Raw genomic sequence first — 12747 nt, forward strand, 5'->3', positions numbered from 1 at the left:
AGATCACATCTCTTAATAAGAGTCCATGTCAATCCCAAACTCCTATCTTAATCAAACTACTCTAGCCCAACACTCTTTATGGTTTTTTATAATGTCATGAGACCCATTAATGGGCCTCTAACTTGTTTAACCCAATACTCTTAATGTGTGACCTCCTAGATCCATTCTATTGGGATTTGGAATATTTTACTACCCCAAATATCATTTATCATAATCTAGCAATAGACAATGGCGACCTAAAAGAACGAACTTATTATCTCCATAATTAGTAAACGTTGATATATTTAGTAATTGCACTTATCGAAGACATAAGTCTTTCAGATATAGGATTATGTACTTCATAACATTAAAACTAAATTATTTTTCTAATAGCATCCTAAAGTTTTATAATTTTTAAACCAACAACACCCTATAGTGATGATAAGTATTGAAAGACACATATAGCATTATTTATACTAATTGTTATGGGTAAAAATATGCAAGACTTAGTCAACGACAGTCAATGAAGGTCAGTGACAAAGACTTCCCTCGACGAAGCCATAAGTTCGACGAAGCCTGAAGCATCGACATAAGACCAAGTCAAGTAATAGCCTCCTATTTCTTAGGGAAGGGATAAGCTCAGACTTAGTCCAACTTCAGCCGCTCCAATCCGTTGGAATTCAAAATAGAAGAGAAGTAACCTCCGTAACTAACGTCCTAAAATCATGGGCACGATATTATCTCCTTGCAACGGCTAGGATGTGACCTAGAAAATCATCTATATAAGGGTCAAGGTAGCAACGAGTATAGCCATCATCCCGCAACATACATCATACACTAAACCTTGTAAACTGATATTATTTTTTGCATAGTGAAAGTTTGGTAGATCCTCATTCTACCCGCGGTTTTTACCTTCATTGGGTTTTCCACGTCACCAATTTCTTGTGTCGTTTACTCTCTTTTTATTTTCGCCTTATGTTTGAAATTGCTTAGTTGATCCATAGCCTAGATTTTGATACTCAATCCCACTTAGCAAAAATTAGCGTAAACAATTTGGCGCCCACCGTGGGGATACAACTAGGTAAAATCTAAAAATTCCTCGCCAAACCTTCAACATGTCAGCCGACGAAATGACCCCAGAACAGCTAAAAGTTGCCTATGAGAAAGTTCAAGCCAATCTCGAAGCAGTTAGGGAATCTAATGAGCGTCTAAGCAAGGAAAAAGAAGCGTCAGACTCCGATGCAGCCGCTCTCCGCCAGCAATTGGAATCCGCCCAAAGCAATCGTCATCGCCGGCCAAGGCAGCTAGGCCTGATTCCTAGGATGCCATCGCTGGATGTCATTGAGTCCCCCCATGATACTGATACTGAGTCCAGTGACGGAGAAATGAACGTGGACCCCGCTGTTACAAATGCTGGGCAAGGGACCATTCGGACTTCAGGCGACCATCAAGGTAGCCCGCAGCTAGATCATACGGAAATCCTGCTCCAGAGGCTGGTTGCCTTAGAAAAGAAGAACTCTAAGGTCCTGTCAATGATGAAAAAGATGCCCGACGTGCCGATCCCCGTCCAGCGAGAAGCTCCAGATGGATTCGCAGCTACCCCTTTCTGCGACGAGTTGGCCCTGGCCCGAATTCCCAGAAGATTGTCGCTCCCAACGTTTACATCGCTATATGACGGAACGACTTGTCCAGAGCAGCATGTCGAGTACTACAAGCAGCAAATGTGGCAAGCTTCGATCCCGTTCGAGTGCTGGGAAGCATGCATGTGCAAGTCATTTGGTGCGACGCTGACAGGCCCCGCCCTCAAGTGGCTCGGCAAACTTGAACCAGGTAGTATAACCAGTTTTGCTATGTTAGTTAACAAATTCTATTCCCATTTTGAAAGTAGCAGGCAGTTCGACAAGCAGACGAGCGATCTGTATCGGATCGTCCAGGGTCCTAAGGAGACCATCAGAGCTTATTGGTCTCGGTTCAACAAAGAGAAAGTCTCAATAAAGAATGTCGACAATAGGACTGCCATTGAAGCCTTCCTCCGAGGACTGCATACGGACTCGGACCTTTATAAAGATATGGTCAAATATCCATGCTCAACATTCGAAGAAGTCCGGACCAGAGCCGTGGCTCAAATGCGCTTCGACGAAGATATCGCCAATCGTAGTTCCTACCCAAGTTCCAGAAGTTCATCCGATCGAAAGGCCACAAGCAACACAAGAGGATCGTGGCGGCATCAGCCTTACGAGGCAACAGGTAGATCACGCTCTATTAATGCTGTGCAGGTAGAAGATATCCTCGACGCCCCCCAATACCCCGAGATATCGGAGTAAGGCTTCGATGTGAATATCGTAGCGGTAGTGAAAGAATTGGAGCCCTTGGGAAGAAAAGTGTGCTGGCCGTCAAAGAGCAACAAGCCAGAATCAGAGAAAGATATGAGCAAATGGTGCGAGTTCCATAGCGATCATGGCCATAAGATGGAAGACTGCTATGCCTTGCGAAGAGAAGTCACCTTCCAGCTGAAGAGAGGCAACCTCAAGCATCTATTAGGGAAAAAGAAAATCAATGACGCAGGTCGCCGTGAGCCAGAAAAGACGACGACAGCTGGACCTCCCAAGCCCCCTGTACCTAAGGTAATAGTTAATGTTATCACTGGTGGTTCCGATATTTGTGGACTAACCTACTCTGCAGCATAAAGGATCGCAAAGTCGACGATAGATAATGCAGATGTCCCGGATGAGATTAGAGACCCCCTGGAAAAGAAGCTAGAAGCAATGTCAATTACTTTCGATGATGACGACGTCAACAACATCAACAGAGAGCATGAAGACTCTTTGGTAATTTCTTTGGTTGTCGGAAATTGTCTGCTTCGAAGGGTGCTGGTCGACGGAGGAAGCTCCGCAAATGTCCTGTTCAGAAGGGCCATGGAAGACATGGGATTAAAAGATAGCAACATCACCAGAAGGTCAACGACTCTGGTCGGTTTCAGTGGAGAAAGCATGTCAACTCTCGGAGACATAACCCTTCCAACCTATGTAGGAGGCCTAAACCCTCAAACCATATTCAACATCGTCGACTGCCCATCAGCCTATAATGCCATATTAGGACGACCCTGGATCCACCGATTGAAAGCCATTCCTTCCACCTACCACCAATCAATCAAATCTCCCACCCCGTGGGGAGTCCAAGAAATTAAAGGGGAACACCGCGAAGCCAAACACTGCTACAAAACAACCCTTAAACCAACTATGAGAACCGCATAGCAATTATAGCATGGCCCGACACCAGACAATCCCAACGACCTCGAAATCGACGAAAAACCTTTAGACCCCAAAAAACCTGATCAAACCGTTTGTGTCGGAGCCAACTTAACACCTGAACTCAAAGACAACATATTAGCCTTTCTCCGAGAGAACAAAGACTGTTTCGCCTGGTCTCATAAGGACATGACTGGTATAGACCCGAGCATCATCTCACATAAGCTGAACGTCGACCCAAATCATAAGCCGGTCAAACAGAATCGTCGGAAGTTTGCTCCGAAAAGGAATAAAATCATCAACGACGAAGTGCAGCAGCTGATCGATACAGGAAAAATAAGAGAAGTCAAGTATCCAGATTGGCTCGCAAATGTTGTCGTCGTTAGCAAAAAGAATGGCAAGTGGACAGTGTGCATCGATTTCACCGATCTTAATAAAGCATGCCCTAAGGATCTGTTCCCGCTCCCGCACATCGAAGCCATGGTAGATGCAACGCCAGGTCACGAGTTCTTAACATTCATGGACGCCTACTCCGGATACAACCAGATCCTAATGCATCCCGATGATCAGGAGAAGACGGCCTTCATGACCGACAAAGGTATATATTGTTATAAAGTTATGCCATTTGGACTAAAAAATGCAGGTTTGACGTACCAAAGACTCGTCAACAAGATGTTCAAGGACCAGCTAGGAGAGACGATGGAGGTATACATCGACGATATGCTGGTGAAATCTAAGAAGTCGAAGGACCACGTTGATCACCTCAGACAGACATTTGAGGTCTTGCGAAAATATGGTATGAAACTTAACCCTACTAAATGCTCATTTGGAGTGTCCACTGGAAAATTTTTGGGCTATGTAGTAACACAAAGGGGAATTGAAGCTAGCCCTGACCAGGTCAGAGCCCTAATAAATATTCAATCCCCCCGAAATTTTAAAGAAACCAAAAAATTGACAGGACGAGTGGCGGCATTAAATTGCTTCATCTCCCGATCGTCAGATAAATGTCATCTGTTTTACAAAGTTTTGAGAAAAAATAAAGGTTTTGAATGGACTGACGATCACGAGAAAGCTCTGCAAGATTTAAAAAAATACTTAATGACGCCACCCCTCCTGTCGAAACCCAAAACTAATGAGCCTTTGCGTGCAGCTTTATATTGCCGTCAGTACTGTAGCCGTTAGCGCAGTCCTGACAAGAGAAGACGACGAAGCTGGGCAGATTCCGGTTTACTATGTAAGTAAAACCTTACTCCCAGCCGAGGTAAGATACACTTCCCTAGAAAAGTTAGCCTCGCTTTAATCACTGTTGTTAAAAAGCTAAGGCACTATTTTGAAACCCACCACGTAGTGGTGATTACTAATTATCCACTTAAGTCTGTCTTGAGAAAACCAGACCTGACAGGGCGTTTGGGTAAGTGGAGCATCTCGTTGAGCACGATGGACATCGAATACCAACCCAGAAAAGCATTTAAATCCCAAGCTCTTGCAGATTTTGTGGCTGACTTCAGCCCCGACATACAGGTTATAGCCGACAAAGAGCTGGAAGAAAGAAACAACGTTAAGAGCAAAAGTAAATGGATCCTGTTCGTCGACGACTCATCCAACCAACGAGGAGCTGGCCTGGGAATGGTGCTAAAGTCGCCACAAGGGGACATGATAGTAAGGTCTGTATCTTATGATTTTAAAGAAACTAACAATGAAGCAGAATATGAAGCTTTGATTTCAAGAATGACCATTGCTAAAGACCTAGGCGCAACAGCCTTGGATGTGTACAGCGACACCCTCCTCGTCGTCAGTCAAATAACAGGTGACTTCGCAGCAAAAGACTCCAAAATGTCAGCGTACCTCGACATAGCCAAAGAAAAATCCAAACATTTTGATCCTTTTACCATCTCTCAAATCCCAAGAGACCAAAACGCCCAAGCCGACGCATTAGCAAACCTAGCCTCCGCCCTCAAAAAGACCACCTTCACAAATATCCCCTTAGTCCATTTGCAAAAACCGTCCATATCCTTTAAGGAAATCCTACCAGTCGACGACGTTAACAACAACGACGACTAGACCAAACCTATCATAGACTACTTGACCAAAGATATCCTACCCAATGACAAAGAAGAATCACGAAAACTAAAATACAAAGCCTCCCGATACCACATCATTGACGGAGTCCTATTCCATAAATCAGCATCGGGGTTATCCCAAAGATGCATCCAAAATCATGAACAACAGTCCATCCTTAGCCATTTGCACGATGGAATATGCAGTAGTCATGTCGGAGGGAGAAAACTAGCCAAAATTGCAAAGCGACAAGGATATTTTTGGCCAACGCTTCATGAAGACGCAATACAATATGTGACCAAATGCGACAGCTGTTAGCGATTCGCCAATACCGTCCATAAGCCGTCGGAGCCTCTCCACCAGACATTATCTCCATGGCCCTTCATGAGGTGGGGAATGGACATCGTCGGAAAGCTACCCGCGGCGCCAGGGCAAAGAGTATTTATGTTAGCATTAACCGACTATTTTTCTAAATGGATTGAAGAAGTTGCTTTGAAACAGGTGACGGACAAGGAAGTCATTACATTCATATGGACTAACATTATATGCAGGTTTGGAATTCCGTTGGTGATCGTCTATGACAATGGGTCACAGTTTATTAGCGACAAAACTCGTTCTTTTTTGCAGAAATTTCGCATAGAATTGAAGACGTCGACACCAAGGTACCCACAAGCCAATGGACAAGCTGAGTCCAGCAACAAAGTCGTCATGGAAGCCATTAAGAAAAGACTAAAAGCAGCAAAAGGCAAGTGGGCTGACGAGCTCCCATCAGTCCTATGGGCCAACCGGACGACGCCAAGAGAAGTGACGGGGTAGACGCCCTTCTCCCTTGTCTATGGGTGCGAAGCCGTTCTACCAGTCGAGGCAGACTTCCCAACGTCGAGGTTCGGTCTCATGACAGAGGAGAGAAATCATTAGGAAATGGAAGATAACTTAGATGCAGTTGAAGAACTAAGAGAAACAGCGCTAATCAGAATGGCAGCACAACAACAAATTGTCGCTAGAAGCTTCAACAAAAACGTCAAAGCCAAAACGTTTAATTTAGGAGACTGGGTACTTAGGAAAGCATTCCGGAATACAAAGAATCCGGCCGACGGAAAGCTCGCCCCCCCATCGGAAGGACCATATGAAATTACCCAAGTCATCGGCAACGGTGCATATCGATTAACCGACCAGCAAGGTAACCCCGTTCCACGATGTTGGAACGCAACCCATCTTAGAAAATACTAGTTTTAAACAGACATTCGAAAGCGTTTGTCGACAAAACGGTAATGTTCTAAATAAAACACTCTACTTACTTCATTCATTCAAAGTTTTTATTTATGACTAAATGTACTGACTTAAGCATCGGAGGGCCGTTGGCCGTGCCAACGACCAACGACCAACGGTGCTTTAACCACGTTTATTTTGCAGTTCAATCAACCGACGAGACATTCAACTAAGGAAAAGAAAAACACGGCTTTATCACCAGCAGTAGAAAACAAACGACGACGGACGTCAGCTACACTAGCGTCCTTCAAAAAGCGAGCAAAGCTACCGTACAATCGACCTTAGCGTCTGACGCCAAACACCCGATACCTGAGCCACGAACTAGTCTTCAGGGTTCAGCGTCGACGCTGGGACGCAAGGGGCATTGGCAAACAATGCAACCATAGGCCTAAAATCACAAAGTCTTCAACGAGGCATACTGTGTAGCTACACATCTGTATTTAAAAACGTCAATTATTATTTAGACATGTTGTCTTAAAAAGTTAATAAAAAGTTTTTCGAAGTCTTTTGGAATTTAATAATCTTACTTGTTGACTTATCAATTTTAGTAAACAAATTTTCTTACTTGTTGACTTATCATTTTTGGTAAACAGATTTTAATTGCTTTTTGCCTTACGTCCACAGATAACAACTTGAGCAAAAGCAAAGGAATACTTAGCATATAAAACGAAAGCAAATTGTCAAAAGAACCACTTTCCCTCAAGTGGAACAAAAGATACAAGTTACCAAATCAAAATACAAGTTCTTCAAGCAAAAGCAAACATCCTTTAAAAGCATACAAAGCAAAGTTCAAACCATCACAAACGACGGCCTTCAAGCGTCGGCCCCATCAGTAGGGAGCCAATCGACGACCTCCTTGACGACTTCATTAGCTCGAACATTGTCATCGACAACTTCAACCCGCGGCTCCTCAGCACCGTCGACGGATTGGTCGACAACAGTAGTAGGCTGATCTTCAACAACAGACGGCTGGTCGTCAGCAATCACAGGCTGATCCTCGACGACGATAGACTGGACATCAACTGCAGCGATTGACGAAGCAATAGTGACGGAAGGACCAGGACCTGAATCCGCGGTCGACGCCACTGCAGCGTCCTCTTCCAGCTCGTCAAGTGTCCCGCCGTTAGCAAGGAAACGGTCGATTACCTCTTGAGGACGCCATTCTGAAGCCTTTCCGTCTTAAAACTTCTTCATTAGCTTCGCCCTCACTTTGATATCCAGCTCGGCATAATCATCCAGCGCGTCGTCCAATTCATTCTAGGTCGATGCCAACTCATCCTGAACCTTCGACAAAGCCTCATCCTTTGCAGCGATAACCCCCACCTTATCTTCCAAATGCTTAGCTTGTTTCTTCAGCTGATCCTTGAGCTTCTGAGTTTCCTCCTCCATCGTCTTCGATTGAACCTGTAGTTGCTTCTCCAGATCATCCACCTTCTTCTTTGTCTCGTCCAACTCCTTCTTGGTCATCTGGAACACATTGACCGCAGTCTTGCGCTGAGCCTCACTGCTCTTGGCAACACCGTCCAACCTTTGCATCTCCTTAGCCAGCCCGATCACCCTGTCCCTTAACACCAAAGAGTTTTGCAGACACTGGCCAAACACATCCCCAATTACAAACCTCGAAGATAACAATTGACGAGTAAAAATGAAACCAAAATAAAGACTTACGTATAAGTGAACCGAAGTCGCTTCAGATGCTATGTCCAGGACGGACGATCCGGCCAAGACCTCCCTGGACTTAGGAAACAGTAGTTGATTCAGGGCGGGAAACAAAGAATGTTGATCATCCTTGTGGCGATCCAGGAAGTTGGCAGGAAAACGCATCAAGATATCATGAACCGGGGGCTCGTCGTCGGTCTTCTGCTGCTTGCGTGGAGGGGTCGCCGACAGCATAATAGTCCCCGACTCATCAACCATCCTCTCAGGTGGCGGAGTCAGGACAGGCTCCACCTTCTCGACCACAGGCGCCGGCTGTTGTTCTCGAGACGACAATCCTCGCTTCCTCCTCATTCGCAAGTCAGCCTCTTGCTGAGTCAAGCTTCGACTTCGACGAGCGCCTTGAGCGGCCGATTCTGACAAGGCATTAGATACTGTTAATTATAAAGCAACGACATAATGACGACGCAACGAAAATAAATAAATACTTACGAGTTGACATTGTTTCTTCACAATCTTCTGCTTGATTTGGTGTGCTCACCGGAGTACTCTTGTCTGTTCTTGCCCCGCTTGATCACCCGTCGGCTTCTTTTTTCGCACAAACGTTCTTGATAAAGGATTGATGGCAAGGAATTCTTTCACCTTTGACGAAGAGGTTTCCGACGACTCAAGAAAGCCTAAGTCCAACTCTGCATTATGGGGGAAAAGATCAAACCATTTTAGCCAAAATCAAGCTATGAGAACAAGAATACCATAAAAATACTTACCCTTCTTTGGCCATGCTTCTGTCAACCACAAACCATCGTTACCCAACGACACCCTTTTAACAAACAAGAACCACTTCTTCCAACCCCTGTCATTCACATCAGTATTCAAAACCAACCGATCTCCTTTTTTGTACAGACTGACGAAACCACTTTCCGCCATCTTTATCTCATACCCTGCCGCCAAATCTTCTAAAGTAAAAGGATCCTCCCAATCTTTGGTCAATTCTACTATTACTGATAAAATTTTCCAACCAAAAGGCATCAGTTGTCCAGGACTAATGCCTAGAACTTCAAAGAAAGAGCGAACCAGGGGCGGGAAAGGGAATTTAATTGTCGTCTCCGCAAAAGGATATCTAAAGAAAACAACGAAATCCTCAGGACAATCAGCCACCGTCTGGCCGGGCCAGGAATATAGGCAAAGGTAGTGCCGGGAAAACCCGTCATCTTGACGAAATCACTCGTCATGTTTGGAGCCATCAACGATTTAGACTGAGACTTTGAATTCCGCTGTGAAACAATTGTTCCTCTTTTTTCAACAACGCGAAGAGAAAACCTAGTTCTAATTTTTGGAGTTTTGTTCGACATTGTGCTTAAAATTGATTAATGTAAAAGGAAGTAGAGTAGATTACCTGGTAATTGGATTTGCCGAGAGTTTGAAATCGCCGCCGCACGCTGCCACCAAACCGCTGGAAAAACCTCGCAAGAGAGAAAGGAATTGGAGAGAAGAAAGTAGAAGAGGGTAGAAGTTTGGGGAAGCGCGAAGCGTGTTGCAGTTAATAAAGAGTGAAATGACGGTTAGAGTAAGGGAGTGGGAGAAGTGGAATAACTGCTCTGAAGGACGTGCGTGGTAAAGGACGAAAACGCCCTCCAGATAATTTGAAATTTTTCAGTTATTTGATTTGTGTTTATTTTTGCATTTTTATTTTTTAAGTAATTGCCAAAAGTGTGTAGTCGTCCACGTTTTAGCAATTAGGGGCAAATTGTTATGGGTAAAAATATGCAAGACTTAGTCAACGACAGTCAACGAAGGTCAGTGACGAAGACTTCCCTCGACGAAGCCATAAGTTCGACGAAGCCTGAAGCATCGACATAAGACCAAGTCAAGTAACAGCCTCCTATTTCTTAGGGAAGGGATAAGCTCAGACTTAGTCCAACTTCAGCCACTCCAATCCCTTGGAATTCAAAATAGAAGAGAAGTAACCTCCGCAACTAACGTCCTAAAATCATGGGCACGATATTATCTCCTTGCAACGGCTAGGATGTGACGTAGCAAATCATCTATATAAGGGTCAAGGTAGCAACGAGTATATCCATCATCCCACAACATACATCATACACTAAACCTTGTAAACTGATATTATTTTTTGCATAGTGAAATTTTGGTAGATCCTCATTCTACCCGCGGTTTTTACCTTCATTGGGTTTTCCGCGTCACCAATTCCTTGTGTCGTTTACTCTCTTTTTATTTTCGCCTTATGTTTGATTTTGCTTAGTTGATCCGTAGCCTAGATTTTGATACTCAATCCCACTTAGCAAAAATTAGCATAAACACTAATCACACTTGCAAATGATTACTCCTTTAACGACTATAAACAATGAATATATTGATAGATAATTCAAAGTCACATAATAAGCTAAGTGGTCACGTCCTCAAAAATTTAAAAACAATTATATCACATTAATTGAAACAAGGTTCATATGTTAACCAAATAAATTTAAAATGCACAAGAATCAATAAAGAAATGACTAAATATTAAATAAACCAATACAATTTGTGTACTTGTGAGATATTATATTTGATGATATAGTGACGATTAGACAAAGAAACCATGGTCGAATATGCCCCTGCATTATCACGATCAATTTCGAAGATAGAATGACAATAGATAGTAAATACCAAAAGAACACGTTCCATTATTGCGTTATATATATAATTAATAATATTTTTAAACAATCCTAAAATCGCCTCAACGTCTTACAAATATTCTCATCTCTTATTGTTGGAAGGAGTGACTAATAAAATGAGATGAAACTTGAGTGTGAATTTATAATGACTATTTCAACCGAAGAAGATATTTTTTTATATGGGACAGACTATTCACTGATGAGTCATCAAAGGGGATAGGGTCATTAATAAGGGATTGGATCAAATGAATGTAACATCATCATTACATATAGTGAAAACTAGGTAAAATTCTATGCAATCATGATTGTTTAAATTTATTGTGAAAGAATCACAATTATTTAAGTCTTAGTATGGTTGTTTATTATTACTTTATTAATAAATTTATTAAGGGTCATATATATTTTTTTTCAATGATTTTTTCTATTTTCTGTATGTAAATTAAGTGATCAATTTAATTAAGCTCGAATCCATTGGTCCCTTGCTTAGGGTTTCGTGGTGCCTTGCTTAGGGATTGTGGTTTTTCCTCGTAAGTGGCCTGTTTCGATCGACAAATTGGGTAATTAGATTGCTCTGATTGCGATTAAGTAATTGATAGTCACTATGGAAGCAGATTTAATTCGAGATTGGGAGAAGTTTAAACTGGCGGATGAGGAGAATGCAGTTATTGGAGGAAACGGTGAGATCGAAGATGAGAATGCGTCGAAGGATCAACTCAGACTGGTGCTAGTTGGAAAATTATGAACTGTTCGGACCTTCAATGTCGAATCCATGAAACGTACTCTGACGAATGTTTGGGGCCTTAATGACAACATTGCAATTCGAATGGTGGAGACAAATCTGTTTGTCTTTCTGTTTTTTAATGATGCTGATAAAGAAAGAATCCTGGAGGGAAGTCCATGGTTTTTCGACGGTAAATTGCTTGTGCTTAAGGCGATTCAAGGGGAAGAGCAGCCATCGGAAGTGGTTTTTGAGAAATCACCAATATGGATTCGATTATTTGATGTGCCTTTCAATCGACGTAATCATTCGACAATGTTTGATATTGGAGAAGCTCTTGGTGGTTTTATTGAGTTTGATGACTCGGACCCTCTTGGATGGGGCGAATTCATGAGATTGAAAATCATGATTGATATCAGGAAGCCCCTCAGAAGGGGAGTATTCATTGCCGCTGGGGGATCATAGTCAAAGTGGGTGGATATTAAATATGAAAGGCTTGGGGATTTTTGCTTTTATTGCGGAAAGATCGACCATACAGATAAAGATTGTGAATCCAAGGAGCTGGAGAGGAATGTCATGAGTACTGTGGTGTATCAATATGGCACTTAGCTGAGGTCATCTCCTCTTAAAAAATCTGATAAGAATTATACTCTTAGAGAGAAGGAAAGAGTTTGGGGGGGGGGGGGAAATTGGATGTTATACGCAGGGGTGGCTGTGTGGAATTTGATAAGCATACGGTTAGGCTAGGTTCGGTGGGTGTGGCTCGTAAGCTTCATTTCTCAAAGCAATGTGATGACAGCCATATTACTCAGCCGAAGGCGCGGGAGGCTAGCTTAGCATTGGTGTTTGATTCTCAGAAAAGTAAGATGGTTCTACGCCCGCAAAAATTTGTGAAAGGGGGTGATGGAGGTGGCGATCAGGGAGGGGGGAGATGGATATGTTGGATGAGGTTGAAAAAGACATGAATGAGGGTTTGGGTGAGAGAGATGTAGGGGAAAAAGCAGCAGGTAGTGGTGATAAGAGAGGGGAAGCTTTGAGGGCGGAAAGCTCTGTCCAGGAAGGTGTTGTAGAGATGCCAAGGGAGGGGAAGCTTGTGGGGCAAGTGGGTCAGATTCAGAGTAAGAGGGAGGTCAAAGAGGGTAGACAA

At 43.2% G+C, this 12747-nt stretch overlaps 2 protein-coding genes across 2 annotated transcripts; both read left to right on the plus strand.

Annotated features, from left to right (window-relative positions):
- Positions 1-2744: 2744 nt before the first annotated feature.
- LOC145636809 (uncharacterized) lies at positions 2745-3233 on the plus strand. Its single transcript, XM_081688352.1, has one exon. It carries the CDS (start codon positions 2745-2747, stop codon positions 3231-3233), a length of 489 nt encoding a protein of 162 aa, XP_081544478.1.
- An 8418-nt stretch (positions 3234-11651) lies between these two features.
- On the plus strand, positions 11652-12065 carry LOC145636810 (uncharacterized). Its single transcript, XM_081688354.1, has one exon. The coding sequence runs from the start codon at positions 11652-11654 to the stop codon at positions 12063-12065; it is 414 nt and encodes a 137-aa protein (XP_081544480.1).
- Positions 12066-12747: the final 682 nt, after the last annotated feature.

Source organism: Chenopodium album, chromosome 6 (genome assembly GCF_948465745.1).
Source record: "Chenopodium album chromosome 6, dcCheAlbu1.1, whole genome shotgun sequence".
Taxonomy (NCBI): domain Eukaryota; kingdom Viridiplantae; phylum Streptophyta; class Magnoliopsida; order Caryophyllales; family Amaranthaceae; genus Chenopodium; species Chenopodium album.

Coding starts and splice junctions, on each gene's coding strand:
- LOC145636809 (XM_081688352.1), top strand. CDS start 2,745: ATGTCAATTACTTTCGATGATGACGACGTCAACAACATCAACAGAGAG.
- LOC145636810 (XM_081688354.1), top strand. CDS start 11,652: ATGAAACGTACTCTGACGAATGTTTGGGGCCTTAATGACAACATTGCA.